Genomic DNA, 21,128 nt, shown 5'->3' on the forward strand with positions numbered 1-21,128 from the left:
CAAACCAAAGGTAGCCAACAGCAAACCAAAAATTAAAAAGGGGCCACGGATTAGTTCTCTGCATCCCCATGTCTTCTTTCCCAACGTCCTTGAGAAGACTCTCAAAACATAGGTGTGATCTGTCATTTCTAAATATGACCTCTCAACACATAATGTCCCTCCAAACGTAATCAGAATACTAGGAGTGTGGAAACCCACGGCACTCCCCTTCCCTATCTCCTTCAGGGCCCCGGGGGGGTTAGAGTTCCCTCTCAACCTTTCAGGCCCCTCCTCCTTCCTCCAGTATCTCTTTCCCTGGGGGTTTTGTTCTCCAATCCACAACTAATCCCCTTAAAGACATATCTGATAAAGGGGATTAGTTGATATCTCCCTAGGGGTATTATATTGTAATAAGGATTTTAAGAATGACTATTGGTGAAAATCAGCAATTTGACTGGCAGAATTGAGCAGAGCTACTTCTAGTTATATCATACAAGGGAAAAGGGAAATTTAACATTTATTGTGTGCTTAACATGTCCCAGGCACTGTGCCAAAGACTCACATAATGTTTCATTTACTTAGGGCATGGATGAGGAAATTAAGGTTTAGGGAGGTAAATAATTGCCTGAAATCACACATCTAGTTAGTAGTGGAATGGGGTGTTTGAACTCAGGGCTGTCCATGTGATTCCAAAGCTTTCCAATGCACCACCCTGCCACTCTTCAGGTTTATTCATTTGTGAAGCTGGCAAGACCCTTGAAAGGTGCTTTCCCTAGGAGTGATGGCTCCTTTGCTACATGCATTGGTTCTCCTGCTATGCGTGACTCCAACCAGTCCTCGGTTTCATTCTTCCTCACTTGCAGATGATCTGTCTGAATGTCTTGGTGAATTGTGCCAGTCTGGAAGGCTGCCTGGGGTCACCCAGAGTTTAAACACACATTGTGAGAACCCAAAATGATAAAGTACTCCAAAAAGCGGCCCATTGACTGACTGAACCTTTTCCAAGGCTGCCGGTGTGGTGACAGGAATGACTCAGCAGTTTGGCTTTCAAACCCATGTCTGTCTCTGGGGTCAAAATTGCTCACTCACTAAAATGATCCCAGCCTACCAGGCCCGGGGTGAGGAGGACATTTTATTTCTGAAGCAGTCACAGATAAAGGTTTTTCTATATTCTTCAAACAACAAAAGCCCGTGTGTGTGTGTGTGTGTGTGTGTGTGTGTGTGTGTATAAGTTTTGCAGATGATTCTAATATGGTCCATCTTTTCCCTTCCCTCCACCCTCAGCTCTCTGGTTTTTAGAATTTGAGTGCCAGTAGAGAATTTATAAATACCCTTCACTTTTGTCTAAAACAAGTCTATGAGGTTATGAAAAGAGTGAACTACTGGGACCTTTTGAGATAACTCAAATTGAGTCATTATTCAAAGCCATACTGGCTACCTGAAAGTGTTTTCCCACTGGTTGTGGAAGCATGGTGGGAGGAGTAGAAGGGTAGAGGAGAAGATTGGCATAAACTATGCAGACATAGTATAGATGCCCCAAACCATTTTTCAATTAATAAATGAATGCTATTACTCTCTGACACAATCATGGGCCTTGATGGGGGATTTGAATCATGTAGTAACACTCTTTGACTGTCCTGCTTAGTCATATGAGAAATAAGATGTCCTTGTTTATTGTTGATATCACGAGAAATCAGAAAAATAACTTTCACCAGTTAGGCACTAGCCTGACTCTTGTCCAAAAAAAAAACAAACAAAAAAAAAACCAAAAAAAAACCAACTGTATAAATAAGGTAGTTGGATATTTAACTGGTATAGGAGAGAAGAAAGTTGGCCTACTATTGTTCCTGGTATTTTTAATACCTAATACTATGAACAATAGTAGGCCAACTTTCTTCTCCTATGTTGGGTTTTGTCTCCTCCCAGTTAACTAGTTAGGATGATACAAACAGACAAAGAAGATCATGTAGAATCAGAGGCCCCCTAAGCTGGGATTTCCTCAAGAAAAGTGTAGGCCCACTCAAGCATGTACACTCTGTTCCAGAGGAGTGCTATATGTACATTCTAACTAGCATAAATAGTTCTGTAGTAAAATGGGAAGATGACACATCAGCCGGAAATATCCTTAAGATTTGAAAAACAACCAGGGATGGGGAAGAGAACTCCACAGACTCTGCGCCTGTGGAACATTAGTGTTCTGTGAGCTGGAATGAGGTTCTGCCGCTACAACTGGACGAGTGTCATTTTGATTGTTTGTTTCCAATGGGCAGGAAGAAATTAAATGAGTGGATGGTATTTTAACAATTTTAAATTTCTCTCATAAATTTTTCTGCAACCACTTATCTCTATTAGAACCTGGTGTAAGATGGTATCTGATTAAGTACGAATGTATTTACTCAGTTTTTTAAAGCTTATCAATTTTTGTGGAGAGCTCTGCAAACAGTGCTTTTATTTCCAGGGGCCATGCTACCTGAACAAGTTAAAGAATACAGCACCAGTCTTCAGTGTTATCACTGGGCCCCATTCCTTCCCAGAGCAATTTTCAAACTCAGGGTGTAATTTTGTTAGAAAAGTTAAAATGGTGTTTCAAGAAGGGCTTTGAATATTAGTAAGTAATATCTGGACTCTAACCTGGGAATTCTTGATTAAAATATTTGCAGGCAATATGGAAAAAGGTAGTTTTTGATAACTGCCAAAGAACTCCAAGACCAAGGTAATTAACTGAGATGCTTCTCCATCTCACTACACAAAAGGCAGTAGTAGTTAAAGGCATCAGTTTTAAGTTAAAGGAGACCCAGGTCTGATCCTTGGCCTCACCTATTAGTAGCTCTGTGACTTTGGGCAAGTTGCTTAATCTCTCTAAATTTCTATTTTCTCCATTTGTTAAATGGGGATAATAATAGACTTTGTAGAGCTGCAGGAAAGGTTGAACAACGATTATGAATGTATGTATGTAAAGTGCTTAGCATATAGTCTGGCACACAGCAAAATAATTGATAAATTATAGTTATAATTGTTAATATCTGCTTATTATTCACTAAACAAGCATTTATTAAGTATTTATTCTGTGTCAGGTGCTGTGCTTTGATTCTATTCTAATTCCAACAAATTTAAAAGTCTATATATCTAAATCTATATTTATACATATATATACTCTATAGTCATGATCAAAGGTGAGAAACAGAGATCCCAGGTTATTGACCTATGGGACAAGCAGTTATGCACTATTTAAGAGGATATTATTTTTTCTTTGATCTGCAAATGTGTAACTATGAGAACAATTCTCCCTTCTTATACCCTATTCTCCCTGCCCACTCAGCAGCAGAAATGCACAAGATCACTCCAAGAGCACAGCTGTCCAAAATTGCTTCACAGAGCAAGAACATGGCTGGGACTGCTGGAAAAAGAAGAAGCTGCTATATAGGTGGTTTGGATAGCCAAGCCCGTCTCAAGGGAGTAAAGGAGGAGGCTGGATGACTTGCCATCTGTGGCCATTGTATCAATATTTATAGCTTCTCTGTCATTAGGATGGTGATGGCAATCTGCCTAGAAAAATATATTGTAAAATCCAGTGAATTTCCTCCCCCATATCTTGGAAGTTTGGGAAGAACTGTAATAGATTCCAAACTGTTTTGAATTAGCAAAAAGAGCTTTTTCCTGTTGTAGAGTTCCAGCTGGAACCCTTCTATGCTTTTTCTTCACCAAACAGCAAACGCTCAAAGGGGCAAAGTGTCCAATGGAGTATCCTGGGGCTTGTCAGCTTTACTGAGCTTTCCACTTGGCTTTGGTTGCTGGGTAGGTTTTGGGAGTTTGCATGTGTGGCTGGCATGATGCTGTGGCGCCGGTTGCAAACATGCCCTTGCTGGAGGCAGTTTTATTACTCTTGACGCCACCTATCCAGTCAGAGAGACTAGAGGGAACAAGGGAAACCATTACTCATCCCAAATAGCAAGGAATAAGGTATGGATTATGGGTACATCTATACCTTAGAGAGCATCATGAAGGGAGTACAGGTTTCGACCCCACACACAAATGTGAGAGAGTTGACCGACCACAATCCACTAGCCAGGTAGCAGAGGGCAGGGCTTGGGGCAGACGGGGCATTTGGAGGTGATAGTTAGAACACCTGGGTTTCACTCCTAGTCCCACTGCTCACTAGTTATTAGATCTTAGGCAAATTGCATAAGTTTATGACCCTCACTTTTCTGTCTATGAAATGAGAATGCATATGAAATACTCTTAAAATGTACACAGTGCTTTCCTTTGTTTCTAGAGTGCTGATGTTTTTAGTCTCATTCTTGCCTAAGGCTCAGAGGAGAAAAACTTGAGAACTGGGTCACCTTCCTCACAATCTTGGTTTGAAAGCTGAGTAAATAGTAGAGATGCTAAGCACCAGGCCAATCTAAGTACCACATCTAATGGTATCAGCAGTTTCTAGGGTTGAAGTTGAGTGACAGTGATCTTACTATAGCAACTCTAGTTTCCTCAGCAAATACTTGTTGGGTCAAATCAGGTACTTTCATCCAAAAAATCCCCTTTAGGTCCTCTGGGGCCCCCCTTTAATTTCCCCAAGTCCTTACCACCCGACTCTTACATCATGCCCATCTCCCCATTCTTCCTTCAGTCTAGGGCAGCGGTTCTCAACCTGTGGGTCATGACCCCTTTGGCGGTCAAACGACCCTTTCACAGGGGTCGCCTAAGACCATCCTGCATATCAGATATTTACATTACGATTCATAACAGTAGCAACATTACAGTTATGAAGTAGGAACGAAAATAATTTTATGGTTGGGTCACAACATGAGGAACTATATTTAAAGGGCCAGAAGGTTGAGAACCAGTGGTCTAGGGTCATAGTGCCTTCACTAGAATGAAGCTCTTCTGTGATTCTAGACCTAGCTCAGAATGAGGTCAATGGATGCCTGTCAAAAGTACTTCTTTTCCTGAAATCACTAAAGCTATTTATAGAATCAGAATGAACTGCAGAGGAGAAAATAATCGCTCTTTAAGATCAGGTAGGATCAGAAATATGTTTACTGAATTAAAACCTCTTGCTTACATGAATGTTTTCCTCTTCTGGAAAATCTGATAGAAAGAAAATTAAAACTAATTGAGAGCCCTGTCCAGTGTGCTAAGTGGTTAGAGCATCGGCAGGTTACATTCCTGGTTAATGAAGAGCACATACCTGGGTTGCAGGCTTGATCCCTGGCTTCGGCCTGCCTGAAATATCTATTACATTGAACCAAGCTATTCACAGAACTATATACATACATTTTTCGGCTAATTAATGAAACATTTAAGGGCCTAACAAATCACTGATTTTTAAAATAATCTAGCTTGTGAAATATGGGCATTAATGGCATTTTTCTAGATGAAACCACACTGTTGTCTCATGTACCCATATAACAACATCACTCCGGTTCAAAAAAGCCCATAATTATCATGATTATTTCTTATCTAGATATTTCCTGGTTAGAAACTAAGTATCTTTGAGTGGTTTTTTTCTAAATGCTTCCCTTAGCATCTGTGGTGGGAATATAAACTAGTACCAACTTTATGGAAAACAACTTGGCAATGATGTGACAAAGACTTAAAAATGTTCATAGCCATCTACCCAGCAATTCCATTTTGGCCATTTGGAATCAGAAAATAACCTGAAAATTGAACAGAAATTTACCCACAAGAATGTTCACTACAGCAAAATTTGGAACATATTTAAAATTTTTTTCTGTATTCTTTTCTATAGGTTTTTATAATAAATTATAAGTAACCTAAACATATATAGATAATTTAGTAGGCAACAGTCTTTTATAAAATGAAATATTTTATAGCTATTAAAAGTGGTAGCATATACATATGCTAGCACATGCATAGAAACTTTTTGGTAGGAGAAATAGGACTTTGTTAATCTAGCTTTATTCTGAGAAAAGAGATAATTACTTTTCACTTCCACTTTTCTGTACTCTTTGGATTATATAATGACCAAGTATTTCTTTTATTTTTAAAAGTTAATAAAAATATTAACAAAGAATACGTAGTGACATGGGGAAATGATAAGCAGAGAAAGAAATACAAACATGGTTTATATAATGTGCTTAGGAAAAATCTTAGAAATATATCAAATGTTAATCATTTTATTTCTCTTTTTCATTAAAAGTAAAATGTGCCTTAAAGTATTAGCTATTTAAACAATATTAACTTGTTTTCTAATCTGTTTTTTTTTTCAAAATTTAATCTTTTTCTTTTAGTGAACCTCAAGTAATCTGGAATATCATTTTTGTTTGTTGCACTAATCAGTTTCAAGAGGATCAAGGGTTAATTTGTTTAAGAAGTAGTCAAGATACTAAAACATGTTGGATAGCATATTTTTGTTACATTAAAAAATCATTTTTAAAGGAGTTACAACTTGACACTGGACTTAAGGCTCCAGAATTAACCTATGCCATATTGTTATCATATGTACCCTAGCCACACACAGGGCAGTATCAGTATAGATTCTGGAGCCAGACTGCCCGTGTTTATAATCCTGGCTCCATCTTTTACTAGCTGGGTAACTTTGAATGAAAGATTGAACCTTTTAGTGTTTTGGTTTCCTTGTTTGCAAAATGGAACTTACTTCATTGGGTTGTGAGAACGAAATGAATGTGAACGCAGTGCTCAGAACACAGTAAGTACTTAAGCGTTTGCTATTATTATTATTATTATTACTAATATACTACACACCTGATTTCAGAAGCATTCAACTCTCAAGTAATTGGACAACAAAGGACAATAGAATGGATCATGCTCTTTATAATATCCTGTACAGTTACACACAGCTTACCTATATCTATATCTATATCAATATCTATATCTATCTATATCTAAATCTATACCTATATCACCCTTCTACCATGTCACCCCAGTTTTCAGAGGATATTCTGTAAGGACACATAAAAAGCTCACCTGAACTCCATTTCAGTAATGAAAACTCGTCATTAAAAACAACTTTTATAGAGCGAGATGACAGTAAAACTTTCTTCTATTCAAGTTGGAAACATGTGAGAGGCCAATAAAAGTAGCATTTAGTATAAACTTGGCTTTTGGAGTTGGTCAGTTAGATCATGTACTTGCAAGGCCAAAAATACAATGAATTGCTAAATAACTCAATTCATTTCTCTGCTCTGTGTTCTTTGGTTCAGATTGCATTCTTAACCACAGCCAAACCCCTCACAAAGGTATTTTGAGGGAAGCAATCAAAGGAATCTACATGAGAGAGTAGGTAGAGGTCAGTAGATAGTATATATGCTTGATTCCTGATATTGGAAAAGGAATTCAAAGAAATATCTTATTGATGGTGGGGCAGGAGCATAATTTGACCAAAAACACTTAATGGCACTTTCTCTATGCCAAGTGAGCATCATCTCAAGCACAGTTATACATGTCATTACTTAAATGACATAAATATTAGATTGGCCTTCTGGAAAGGAGAGGAAAAAGACAAGGAAAAAAAGAAAATAAGGAGAAAGGAAAAAGAGAAGAGGGCATTTGTCTTCCATGCTTGAATTTGATTAGGAAAAAAATTATATGAGGATTAAAAGAAAAGAGCCTGGGTTAGCCTCAGCCTTCAAACAGAAAATCTATGATATCCTTTCTTGGTATTTGACATGCGTGGTGACACTTTCACGGCATTATGCCATCGGCATTTTCTGTATGAAAAGTGCAGTGAGTACAGAGAGAAAAGGAACATTCACTAGCACTAGGAAAGTAAAAGTAAAAAAAAAAAAAATTCAGCCATTCCACCACCATCCCACCCACTTTTATGGACGATCAAAGATGAATCTTACCTCCACTGAGAATAATGACGGCTATAAATATTGCCAAATCGCTGTCATCTAATTCCAGTGCATTGAACTTCACAGCAAACTCAAACTTGGGCTCCATAAAGTCACCAAAGGGCTTTCTCAAGCTCTTTAGAAACTCCCTTGTCATGAATCCTTGGCCCTCCGATATGAGAACTCCATCTTTATTCATCAAGGAAGCCAGCATTGTGTAAATGATCTCATGGACGCCGTATTTTAGGAGAGTTACTTGGTCATTCAAGTCAAGGTTTACAAAACCAGGAATACTTTTGGCATATTCTGTGATCTCTTGCACAGCTTCCACCGAGCGGAACTGACAGCCCTGAAATATGCGGATGGCCACCTCTTTGCTCTGCTCCTGCAAGGGGGTGATGTGTTTGAACTTAATTTTATCTTCTCCCATCATTAAGGAATTCATGTCATAGATAACAAATGGCTGCAAATAAAAAAGAGAAAAAGTGCTTTAGTTGGAGACTTCTAATTCACAGTGAACAGCATCCCAGTTTCTTTATACACATTTGCTTCAAAAACTAAAATCTTTAAAGTCAACAACACTTAATAATGACAAAGTGTTGTTATCTCCTGATTATTCCTCCTAATTGTCTTCTAGGACCAAAGCTATTTAATTAATTTTGTCCTTCTATTCCTTCAACTTATTCTACAAACCTTTACATGACTAGCTAATAGTTCTAATTTCTGTTGTTTGAGGAGTGTTTGTTATTGATTTTAAAAATGATAAAATCCATTGTTTATCTTGGCTTTCAATGAAATATGTATTTTATCCTTTTTTTCAATAAAAAATCCTTTCAGCAGCCCAGCCAGTGTGGCTCAGTGGTTGAGTGTTGACCTACAAGCCAGGAGGTCAGTTCGATTCCTGGTCAGGGCATATGTCTGGGTTGCAGGCTCGATCCCAGTGGGTGGGAGGTGGGAGTAGGGGTAGGGAGCAGGAGGCAGCCAAACAACGATTCTCTCTCATCATTGATGTTTCTGTCTTTCTCTTCCTCTTCCTTCCTTTCTGAAATCAATAAAAATATTTAAAAAAAATCATTTCAGCAACCTTGAACATAAAGTAATATTGCAGTTTTAGATGAAATCTACTGAGATCTCAGTATGCATGTAAAATATCCTTAAACGCCCCCACCCCCCCACCAAAAAAAATCAATCTGAAACAGATTAGAAATATGGAGCCAAGAAAATGTCTATTTCTTTTCTTAATGCTCTGGAAGCAATCTGTTTCAGTAAGAGCAGATGTATAAGGCCTGTGGGTAAGTGTTGCAAAAAGTGGCAAAATAAAAAGAGTTCTGAACTTATTTTTCGAAATATCGGTATCAAATAATCAATGAAACAGGTTTGCAATAGGCTGCTTTAAAAAGCAGGATAGGTTAGTCATGAAATGATCGCTTTCATTTTCTTTTATAGAACTAACCAAAGGTTTGTGGTCATTATGAAAACTCTCAAGGCTACTCTGGTTGAGAAGGGGCAGCACTTTATATACATATACTGAACTATATAAGGGCTTAAACCCCCAAGCCTCTTCAAATTAGTGTATACAAGGAAGCACTGGAATAAGAGTTGAGGATACTTGGGTTTTAACTTTTGTTCTGTGCTTAACTATGTGACTTTAGGAAAGTAATTTATCTTTCTTAGGCCTCAAATTTCTCATTTGAGGGGAGTGCATTAAATTGGAGGTTGCCATCTCTTCTCTTGAGGATATTCTAGTTGCATTTCTCAGAAGCAGTGTGTGTGTGTGTGTGTGTGTGTGTGTGTGCGCGCGCACGCGGTGAGTGGATATGTGTGAATTGTGCATGCACACGTGCCTGTACACTGACATGCTAAAAATAAAGTTTCTTTTTAGCAGAGATGCTGAGAATTCTCTCCTGACTGGCAAGAGGAAGTGGTGCAATGAGTGACAGCTGTATCCAGCTTCAAGACCCGCTGGTTTGAAGATTCTAACTATTAATCTCCACCAGTCTATGATTTTCACCGAACTATTAAGTCTGTTCTACACTGAAGAAAATAACACTAACACTAAAGGCTCTTAGATGCTGAGTAAATTTCCAAACTTGCATTTTATTTCAGCACCATTCACTGGAGTTATTCCAGAAATTCTTTTTTATTTTTTTAAACAAAAAAATGCACTTGTATTGTTTAGCAGCTGAAAAGGAGGACAGATCTGAGGACCCAAGAGTAAGTTTGCCTGATGGCTCTAACTAATTCTTCAAGTAAATCAGGAGCCAACAGTGCTTACTATGTTTTGGGGTATTTTGTGCTCCCACCCCCCACTTCAGGATTGATATTATTAATGGGAGAGAAAAAAAGGGTGGCGAGGATAGTAAGTCACATCAGTTAAAATGTGCAGAGTTTCCCCAGGATGTCAGATTCTAATCATGAGAAAAACTTGCTTTTACAGAACCTAGAGAAAATGTGGTTTCTGTCCTCCAGGAGTTTTGCAGCTTATTAAAGTTTATGTTGATGAAATACTAGCTTTCTTTTGCCATGAGAATCTCATGGTATGGATACCTGAAAAGTCTACCCGCACATGCATGAGTACAAATTACATGACTATAAAATCATCACCTCTTCACATATGGAAGGACTGTACCCAGAACTACCCATTTCCACTTTTGGATGAGCTTCTGCTCAACAGTTTGGTTTCTTGGCACAGGATATATGCCTAAAATTCTTCTACCTCCATGTAAGCAATTTATCTGGAACTATGCCCTGATAAATCACCCTGTGACTCTTCCCCTTCACTTCCCCTGTCCCCTCATATAAAGCCCCAGGTTCCTGTTTTTGAAACTCTGTGATAGTTGAGCATAGGGCACAAAATCCTGCTAATTTTCTCTCCCAATTTAACAACAATGTGACTTTAACCCCTTGGCAATCGATGTTGGTCAGGATTTCCTGGCAGTAAACACTCAAGGACAGAGAAAGGAATCAGCAGCCCCCACCATTATGCCAAACCATTCCTTTTTTTTTTTTTTAAATCCCTTCAGCATTTTGAAAAAAGTGATGAACTGGCAGAAAATTCTAGGTATTGACATGCAAATGAATACCAGGTGGATTTTTTTGTTTTTCCCCAGTCATATCTGATTATGCTGTTTTCATTGTATTTTTAAAGTCTGCATCTTAGATTCTTTCAGCCTTCATAATAGATCTGTCAAACTGTAAGTGATCATTAGACATGATCTGCCTTTCTTTGCCACCAAATCAATTCTTAGGTTGCAAACAATTAACTTGCACATTTCACAATGGGACCTCCCTATCCTTCAAGCTAACCTCTTAAAACTGCAGGTGAAATTAGGTCTGTGGAATTTCTCTTGAATCATTAATTTAATATTACACCTCTGGTAAAATATTACATGTTTTTGTATATTTTGTAAAGGGAAGCCTTGTATGTTCTATTAGCTTGTACAGCATCACCTGAGGAACCTGCCATTATAAGAGGAACCATACCATCTTTGAATTTGGTCTTAATGATTTTACACTTCTAGTTTAGGGCTAACAATGTACTTATCAGCCATTCTATCAAGTGGCTACATAAGCATCTCTCCTTAACAGGAAAGAACACTTAATTACATCTAGGATATTATCAGGGATAGGTCAGGTTTTGTGAGGCCTAAAATGTACACAGTTGTTGGGTACAGTCACAACAATTCCTGGTTCAATAATACAAATTATAAGAATAAAATTGGTCTTCCCAGTGCATTCAAAGGGGCTCTGTGCAAGCTTCATTAGCTTCCTGGTGAATCTACCTCTGGCCACTATGACACTTGTACTCCTTCTATACTGGACTGACCAGAAAAAGGTGAGAATGAAATGAAGAAAATTGTACTTGAACACATGCTTTTCCAGAGAAAAACGGTTTCTGCAAGGAGAAATTACAGAAAAGTTTTCTTTGAAATGAGACATCAAATCTACTTTATTTTTGTAAATTTGATTTTCAAAAATGGCTGCACATATCAAAGCCAGGATGGGATTAAGGGTACTCTTTTATACAGATCATTAAATTTAGTTATAGATCTACTGCATGCCTACTATGTGAAACACATAGGTCCTGGAGAAAGTTGGCTAATAATTGAGGGATAGGACAATAGTGTTCCTTAGTTGTCCAATAACATTTGCCTTTTAATATATGAATTATGAAAGGGATTATACATTTATGGCAGTAATGGTCTAAATTTCCAGCTCCTTGAATGGTCTAAATTTCCAGCTCCTTGGATAATAAAATAGCAAGCTAAAGGAGGTAAACAAAAACGTCAACTAATAAAGCAGAGAGTATTCCAGTGATTTCTTCCTTTTGGGAGATTGAAATTAGTGTAGTAGACAACCCTACCCTCTCACAAACAATCACTTTGGTAACCACGTAAGAGTTAAAAATGGCCTGGAAAAATGTGTGCCTCCTCTGGTGGGGTTCTCCTGATATTCTTAGTTTTTTTTTTTTTAAATATGTTTTATTGATTTTTTTACAGAGAGGAAGGGAGAGGGATAGAGAGTTAGAAACACTGACGAGAGAGAAGCCTCGATCAGCTGCCTCCTGCACAGCCCCTACTGGGGATGTGCCCGCAACCAAGGTACATGCCCTTGACCGGAATCGAACCAGGGACCTTTCAGTCCGCAGGCCGACGCTCTATCCACTGAGCCAAACTGGTTAGGGCAATATTCTTAGTTTTTTTGACAAATTAGAGCAAAGGCTCAAGAAAGAAAATTGAATTCTTAGGGTCCATCTTCTTCATTTTATTTTCTTCTTTCTCTTTATACTTCTGACTGACTTTCATTCCTTTAGACACATTTGGTTCTTCTTGATTAGCTACAGTGGGTGAATGCTAACCCAAAATGCTTTGGTTGGGTTTTCTCAACTTCTTCCTGGTTTCTGCCCATGCTGTTCCTATTTTCCTCTTGTCGAGAACCATGGGATTTACAGAACTAAAGGGGTATTCAGAAATAACCTACATCATCATGCTCTGATTAGCTATGAATAAACTAAAGCCAAGAGGTGTTCCACAAATAGCTATTTACAGCAAACCTGAATGAGAACTAGATCTCCTAATTCATGTTTAGTTCTTTTCTCTTTCTATAGCTTTCTACATAACTTCCTACTTTTTTCTTTTTGAAATAAAATGACTATCCTGAGAAGAACTGTGACTTATTTTTTTATATTTTAAATGTTTTTATTGATTTTTTGGACAGAGTGGAAAGGAGAGGGAGAGAGAGAAACATCGGTTGGCTGCTTCCTGGGGATCAAACCTGCAACCTGGGCATGTGCCCTGACCAGGAATCGAACTGGGGACCTTTTGATACACAGGAGATGCTCAACCAACTGAGCCACACTGGCCAGGGCAGAACTGTGACTTTGAAACTGAAGCTCCTATATGCTAGGATCTTGGAGGCAGTGCCTTTGAACTGTTATATCCTAGAGGTGCTAGTTAAGTGCTGCATGTGATTGAAGTGAAGTTTGAAAGTTTTAAAATGTAATTCCATTTTCCTGCATGCTTTAGAGATTTAAGACAAATGAAAATATAATAGGAAGAATTATCTACACTCTAATGAACTAGCAGATAATCACAGCTCTTTAAAAACCATCGATTGCCAGCTAAAATGTTCCTCAGCTGGCAAACAGGGGTATTGGCCAACGGAATCTAATCATGCAAAAGGAAAAATATCATCCAAGTACTTTTCTTCTTAATTACATAGAATATTATCTTTTTTATTTATTGTCTGAAAGAATACTATTGGTTTGGCTGTGTCATATTTTTAGCTGTTTCTGACAGTCCTGGCAATAAAGGAATGTATTTTATTAATATTAATATATGAATTAATGATCCCAGGAGCACAGTTCTTTAGTAGCCATTGAAAGGAAACAGCATGACTATTCTGCTCTTTATTTATACTGGGCTTCCATGGTCTCTTTTCTCTGAGGATTTGTCTGTTATCTTCCTCCTCAGGAGACCAAGTTCTGGCTCACTCAAGCTTTTCCACAGATAAAGGGGAAAGAGACCACACTTTGTTCAGCTGTAAGTGTAGGATTTAAAAGTATAGATATCTTTCCAATAGTTTGAGTTATTAGATGTGATGGACACTGTAAACTTTAGAATGAGAAAATATAAAGGGTACAGACTATTTTCACAAAAGTTTACATTTCTATATTGGTTTTATTCATTAGTAGTTTCATATTACATATACTATTTAGATAAACCCTTTTCACAATGGCACTGTTTTGCTCTTGTAATTACAAAAACAATGACTTCACATGTAGCTATCATAAGCAATGTGATGACTTGGGACGCAAAGTCCAATACAGCACAAATAACAAGTTTTATCCTTCCTTGCAGATAGAGTGCAGCCAGGGCCTCACCATCCTCAGATATGGAGTGAAAAGTTGGCAGGCACACCAAAGGTTTTTATATTTATTGTTTTATGACAAACCATGGCATTGAAAATAGTTCTTGAAAACCACTCTCTGTTTATTTTCATCAACAAACGAGATCATGTGACAATGATGCACCCGGTGTGATCATCACATCAGGGTAATGGTCAAACACTGGGAACTTCCAAAGTCCATTCAGTTCTCAAAGTGCCTTCAGGAAACAAAGCACCCCAGTTCTAGCATATTCATAGTTACAGGGTTCAGTAGGCTCCCTTAAAGAAGGGCCTGGGCTGGAACAAGCCACTGAAGAGAAAACAGCCTGTGGGAGAGTCAGTGCCATTCCTATTTGAGGGGGGCTCAAAGGCTCATTGCTCCTAAAATTCTCCTGTGATCCATGTTTAGTGATTCCATATTCCATCTCTTCCTAGTACTGAGCCTAAAATTCCCAGGCATTATTTTTTTAGGCATGAAATGAAAGGTACAAAATATCCCAAAGATATGGTGTCAAAGTTAAAAAGATAAGAGGGGAGCAAGAACATTGAATTTATCTGTCCATTTATCTGTTTTGAAAGGTACAAATAGCAGCCGGGAATAAGATATAGCAGAAGGAAGTTAAGTTGGCAAGGGAGAAGCCTGCAGGCAAATGCTGGTGCTGGGCCTGAGAGGAAAGATTAGCAGGCCTTCCATAAATGACAGCGTAAGCAAAGGTTAAATTGAGCAGTAAGATAAATTTAAAGAATGGCCTCTTCAATAAAGCCATTTCCTTTTCCAAAGGTTCTTGGTAACTAGTCATCCAGTATACTGAGCAGCCCATCCCAGACTTGGCCTAACTAACACTAGTGACATCAGTTCAAGCAGGGTGTATAATGAGACCCAAACTGCACCCGCCATAGACACTTTTTCACAACCTTCACTCTCTCAAGAGTCCATACTTCTGCAAAACGTTTCCAATCAATTCAAATCTTAACTTTCGTAAGTCTTGGCCAAGAGATAACATAACACCCCTGAGAAAGATGCTATCAAACGAATAACATGACCATGTAAGATAAAAAACAAATCTCTAGTCACATTGGAAATCACATTTTAGATTTTTTTCCCTCTCCCATATTCCTCTCTGAACTATTTCTTTCCACCAGTGTTTAATTTGATTTTGCAAGATAAGGAGAAAAGAGAGAGCCAAACAATTCTATTTCAGTTTTGTGTAATCAGGGAATGGATTATTTTAATTTGGCCCAGTCTCTCCAGACCCTAAGAGGCAATTCTGCCTCTATCCAGATCATTTAATGATGTCCAGTTTGGTGAGCAAATATTAGGCTAGTTAGAGGCCCTCTGTTGAAAGTCCAGAATTTCAAAGGACATAGGCAATAGTTTTTAATTCAATTAAGCAAATATATCCTGAGTAAATGTTATGGGCAAAGCACAGTCACAGTTACTATAGGGGGAAAAATGACAAACATTTGACCTCTGAACTTGAAAAGCCTATAATCAAGCATTTTGAAGCTCTTTCCCTTAAAATAGCTTAATACCTACTTATCTCATAAAAAGCTGGCAGTTACCTTATTTTTTAACTCAAAGATTTGGAGCCAAAGAGTCAATTGGTACGAGGTTTTAAAGTGAGTTACAGTGGACTGGGCTCTGTGCCCCTCAGTAACACAGAGGAGAATATGTTGGCCACTGTTAGAGTAACTAAATTCTTGACTACTGGGGGAAACTTTCTTCAACTGCCTTCCTCCTAGCTTCCAGGTACGTCCAGGCTTTCTAGCATGGATTGCAAGTCTGGACAGAGAGATAAAGAATAGGTGAGAAAGCAGTTCTTGGAAACTAAATGGCTTGAGGCAAAATGGTGGAGTAAACTGTTTGAGGGCTCTTTCCCTGTTACCACTCCTTTCCCAGTTCTGGGGCTCCCAGCCTCCATGTCCCTATCCTATGCTCTCATCAAACTGTTGTAATCTGCCTTAAATTGTTAACCCTCTTTAGCCACATCAATCTAACTTTCCTTTTATTTCTCTCCCTTTAAATGAACAATTTATTTTCCATAGACAAATCAGCTTTGTAGAGGTCTTCATTTGCTTTTGACTTGCTAGGCCCCAATTTTTTCATTTAATGAATACCTAAACTTAGCTTTACTATGACTTACAGTCTGTAAAGTCTGCAGAAGACAGTCCTAATCACTATAATTCAGAAGAACAATACAGCACAAGGAAAATTTCCTGACTGTGAATATACTAGGATAACAGAACAGAGTGGAAAATTCTTGCTGTTCTAAAAATTGATAAAAACAAGTCATAGCTCAGAATGTTTTCCCAAGGTAAAACTTTCCTAGTGTCAGCCGCTCATTGCTAGCCAATAGGAAAGACCAGCTTCCATGAGGGGATGTCATGCTCAGAATGTACTGAAGTAATAGTCAGAAGGCCTGCATTATAGTCCTGGTTCTTCCACATGCTGTGTAATCTCAGGGCAAATGTTTAACCATCAATTTCCCCATTTTTAAAAGAGGGTAATAATAGGAGCCATAAGATGGTCATGTGTCTTGAACATATGAATGTGTAAGTTTTTTTTGAGCCCTGACGGGTATAGCTCAGTTGGTTGGGCATCTTCCCATGCACAGGAAGGTTGCTGGTTCAATTTCCGATCCAGGTACATGCTCATGTTGCAGGCTTGATCCCCTGCAGGAGGCAGTGGATTGATGTATCCTTCTCACATCGATGTTTCTCTCTCTCTCTCTCAATCAATAAAGAATATTAAAAAAAGACGTTTTGAAACTGTAAAGGACTGGAAACAGGTATAATACTGCTAAGGTATCAATGACCGTTCTTGCAGTCAGAAAGCTCATTGTCCTTCTCAGATTTGGCTTTTTATATAGCAATATCCCATAGGAGTTTTCTTTTTCTATTAGCTAGTTCTCTCTTATGGTTTAGCTAAAAGGAAAAGAAAAACACCTTGAGATCATTATAAAAATACATTAAAGGGTAATCAAATTTTCCCAAAAATATAACTGTGTAGGGAAAAAGTTACCCATATATGTCAAATAATTGCATACCTCTCTTGGAGATGTTTATTTGAAAATAAACAATAGCATAAAAGGGCTATCAAGGGCTGGGATGGTATCTTCTAAATGTGTTCTGTGGCTTACTACTTTAAGAACATGCTGCAGACATTACAATCAAAGTTAGACCTGCCTGTGTAAACTGAGGTACAGATCTGTATGCTGATGGCAGAATTGGAACTAGAATTCAGGTATAGTGATATATATATATATATATATATATATATATATATATATATCTATATCTCGATTGGTTGCCTCCTGCATGTGCCCTGACCAGAGCCGGGGGTCAAGCCTGCAACCGAGGTATGTGCCCTTGACAGGAATTGAACCCGGGACCCATCAGTCCACAGGTCGACTCTCTATCTGCTGAGCCAAAGCAGCTAGGGCCAGTTATAGTTATATTTTGTTTTAATATGATTCCATGTTGTGCTTTCTCAGCTTCCTATCAGGGAAGAGTTCTGCTTTTTGGAAAAATTGACTCAATAACAATTCTAATCCATTCTGGGTTTTCTAAACAGTGGTAATCAATGAGCTTGCAGATGTTTGAGAATTCACTAGATTCTCCACTGGCGTAGCCCAGGCAGCTCAGAGCCTCACAGGAAATACAATTCATATACATAATAAGAGCAAAAAGCTTCCAGTTATCCAGGAATTATTAATAGAGTGCTACAAGGAAAGAAAAGTAATATAATATCTGGAATGTCTTTTACTGCCCAATGTGGAACTTCATAAGAGGTAACTCTAATGGGCCTCCTAAAAGGTAAAATAATGAGACTGAATACCTTTTCAAAAGCTAGGTCTGGAAAGCAGGCCTGTGTGAATGTAGTTGGATCCTGAAAGAGGGTGGTGGGGTGAATTGGGGCTTTAGTTCATACATTAAAGTTAAGCTGACTCGCATATTTTTATACTTTCTCAAAGAATTTAGTAGGAGAATTTGAAGGACTTTTTCCCTTTTCAAAATAATGTTTACTTACCCTATCTGAAGACATTTCCTTTCCTGTGCTTAATACTCAGCCTACAATATGTAACAGCCAACAGATGAACAGTACTGCATGTATGTGTGTAACATGGTTAATCATTTCCTCAAAGGAAACAACAACAACAACAACAATAAACCCAGCCACCCCAAATCAAGAGGGTAGAAGAGAACTAACTGATTTATCTGTTGTCTTTCCTGTCAAGATGGCCCTCGCCTTTGCTTTGGTCAGCGGGAAGGACTTTATGTATGAGTCATACAAATGTTTTGCCAGGGCCCGGAGGTCAGCAGACTCTGGGTTCAGCTGGTCGATATCACTGGAGATCTCCGCCAACAGCTTCTCCTTCTCTGCCTGTGGCATCCGCCCAAACCTGATGGCTATAGAGGAAGAGAAATGACAACGAATCATTGAAATACTGCTGCTCTTCATGCACACTGTTCTCCCACAGAGTAAAAGCCCCTCCTCCCCTCCAGCAATCTCAAGTCTTGGTTTCTATCTACAACTTTGCTCATGATTTTATTTCACAGCAATAGCACAGGCTATCAGTAAAAATTAAATTGTTCATTTAAAAAGTAATGCATGACCTTGCCGGGAAGGTGAAAGAATCTAAGGGTTCAGCAAAGAAAGGAAAGTATATTTGCTGACAAATAATTGAGAGCCAGCTCTTACTCATCCTTTCAGGACTCAGTTCAAATGTCACTTTCTTTGTGAGGCTTCCTCTGATTTCTTCCAGCAGAGTTTATCATTCCTTCCCCTGTACGCCAACAGCTCTTAGTACATACTTCAATGATAGCAGTTCCACACTGTACTTTATTTATTTTACATATTGTTCCCACTCTGGAACAAGATCCTGAAGGCCAGGGGCAATGTCTTTTTCATCTCTATATCCCAGCACTTTACATAAGTAAGGTGCTAAAAGGCCAACATGTTTCACAAATGAAAGGAAGGAATTGTGCAGAATTCAAAATTGTACAGACACAGGTTTTGTTCACATGGAGTCTGTACTATCTGTTTTGTCCTTGTTACAAATAAAAATGGATGGTGCTTTCTTCCTTGTTATTAGGCAAGAGAGTACTTTTATATTCAGTGGAGAGAAGCCATAATTATCCCCCTGACTCTCCAGAATTACCATTTAATGATGCTTGTCAAAAAGACAATTTCCTTAACAGTTGGCTTCTTGTGGGGTGAGAAGAGTGAAAAAAAGAAAAAAACTGAAGAAAGAAAGGCAAAGAGGAACAGTTAAAAGAGGTTGATAAGTCTCTCTTTCAACTCAAATATATTTTTCTTCCTCCTCACCAATACTATCTGCAAAATATCATTATTAATAAATTAATTTTTAAACCAGTTATCACACCTCATTCTAGGTGCTTACACATGCTGTTTTATTTAAAGCTTCAAAATTCTTTTTAAAAATTGAGATTATAATTGACATATAACAATATAGTAGTTTTAGTTGTACAACATAAAGATTCAGTGTTTATATATATTGTGAAATGATCACCACAATAAGTCTAGTTAATATCCAGCACCATGCATAGTTCCACACATTTTTTTTTCTTGTGATGAGACCCCTTTAAAATCTGTCTTAGCAGCTTTCTAGTATACAATACAGAATTATTAACTACAGTCACCATGCTGTATATTCCATCCCCAGATCTTATTTATTTTACAACTGGAAGTTTGTACCTTTTGGCCCCCTTCACCCATTTCGCTGCCTTGCCACCCCCAGCCTCTGGTAACTACCTATCTCTTTGTAGCTATGAGTTAGGGTGTGTTTTTTTTTTGTGTGTGTGTGTGTGTGTTTTGTTTTTTTTGTTTTGTGTGTGTGTGTGTGTTTGTTCCACATATAAGTGAGATCATATGGTATTTGTCTTCCTCTGTCTGACTTATTTCTCTTAGCATAATGCCCTCAAGGTCCATCCATATTGTCACAAATAGCAAGACTTCCTTCTTTTATATAGCTGAATAATGTTCCATTTTGTACACATATCATATTTTCTTTATCTTTTCATCCATATATGGACACTTATGTTGTTTCCATAGTCTTGGCTATTATAAATAATGCTGCAACAAACATGGGAGTGCAAATACTTTTTGAATTCTTTTTTTTCCTAGATAAATACCTAGAAGTGGAATTGCTGGATCATATGAAAAATATTTTGACTAATGCTAGTTTGGGGCCACACTTGGGACTCTGCATTTTCTCATAATAAGGACTGCACTCCCTGCATTTTCCCTTCATAAGGACATTTGGATATCATAACCAATATCCCTCAGAATATAACCACATCATTTACTGTATTCTCTTGCATAGCATTGATCAAAATAATTATCTGTAATGTTTTCTTTTCTCCCCTGCTATATAATCTCCACAAAGGCAGGAATGTTGCTCATTATTTTATCCTCAGCACTTAATATAATGTCTGGCACTTGTTAAGTCCTTATCTATCTATCTATCTACCTATCTATCTATCTATCTATCTATCTATCTATCTATAAGCCTAATATGCTAAGTGTCCCTCAGACCATTTGACCGTTTGACCAGTTGCTAGGAAGCTCACTGACCATGAGGGAGTAGATGCCCTTACCGGTAGGTTAGCTTGCTGATGGGATCTGGCCGATCAGGACTGGGCGAGATGGGCCAGACACGCCCTGGAGGCTTCCTGTGGTCCCTCCCTGGCCCAGATCATGCACAAGTGGGGTCCCTTGGCCTGGTTTACGCCTTCTCGAAATCTGGGACCCCTCGGGGGATGTTGGAGAGCTGGTTTCGGCCCAATCCCTGCAGGCCAGGCCGAGGGACCCCAAAGGTGTACAAATCCATGCACTGGGCCTCTAGTATAATATATTTTGAAATGAGATGGAATAAAACCCCCACAAAAATATGAGATAGCAGATTCCTTCAAAATCCTTCTCTG

At 38.3% G+C, this 21,128-nt stretch overlaps 1 protein-coding gene across 3 annotated transcripts in view; it reads right to left on the reverse strand.

The window, feature by feature from the left end:
- PPARG (peroxisome proliferator activated receptor gamma) overlaps positions 1–21,128 on the reverse strand; it is a 130,979-nt gene that overhangs the window by 10,641 nt on the left and 99,210 nt on the right. For all 3 annotated transcript variants that reach the window (XM_070433614.1, XM_070433613.1, XM_070433612.1), the window contains 2 exons: positions 18,391–18,590; positions 7,806–8,256 (listed from right to left, as the gene is read on the reverse strand). In XM_070433614.1, coding sequence (XP_070289715.1) covers positions 7,806–8,256; positions 18,391–18,590 — 651 coding nt within the window. The remainder of the gene's footprint in view (positions 1–7,805; positions 8,257–18,390; positions 18,591–21,128) is intronic.

Source organism: Myotis yumanensis, unplaced genomic scaffold, assembly GCF_028538775.1.
Source record: "Myotis yumanensis isolate MYYU_CA2020_CCGP unplaced genomic scaffold, mMyoYum1.0.hap1 SCAF_14, whole genome shotgun sequence".
NCBI classification, from domain to species: domain Eukaryota; kingdom Metazoa; phylum Chordata; class Mammalia; order Chiroptera; family Vespertilionidae; genus Myotis; species Myotis yumanensis.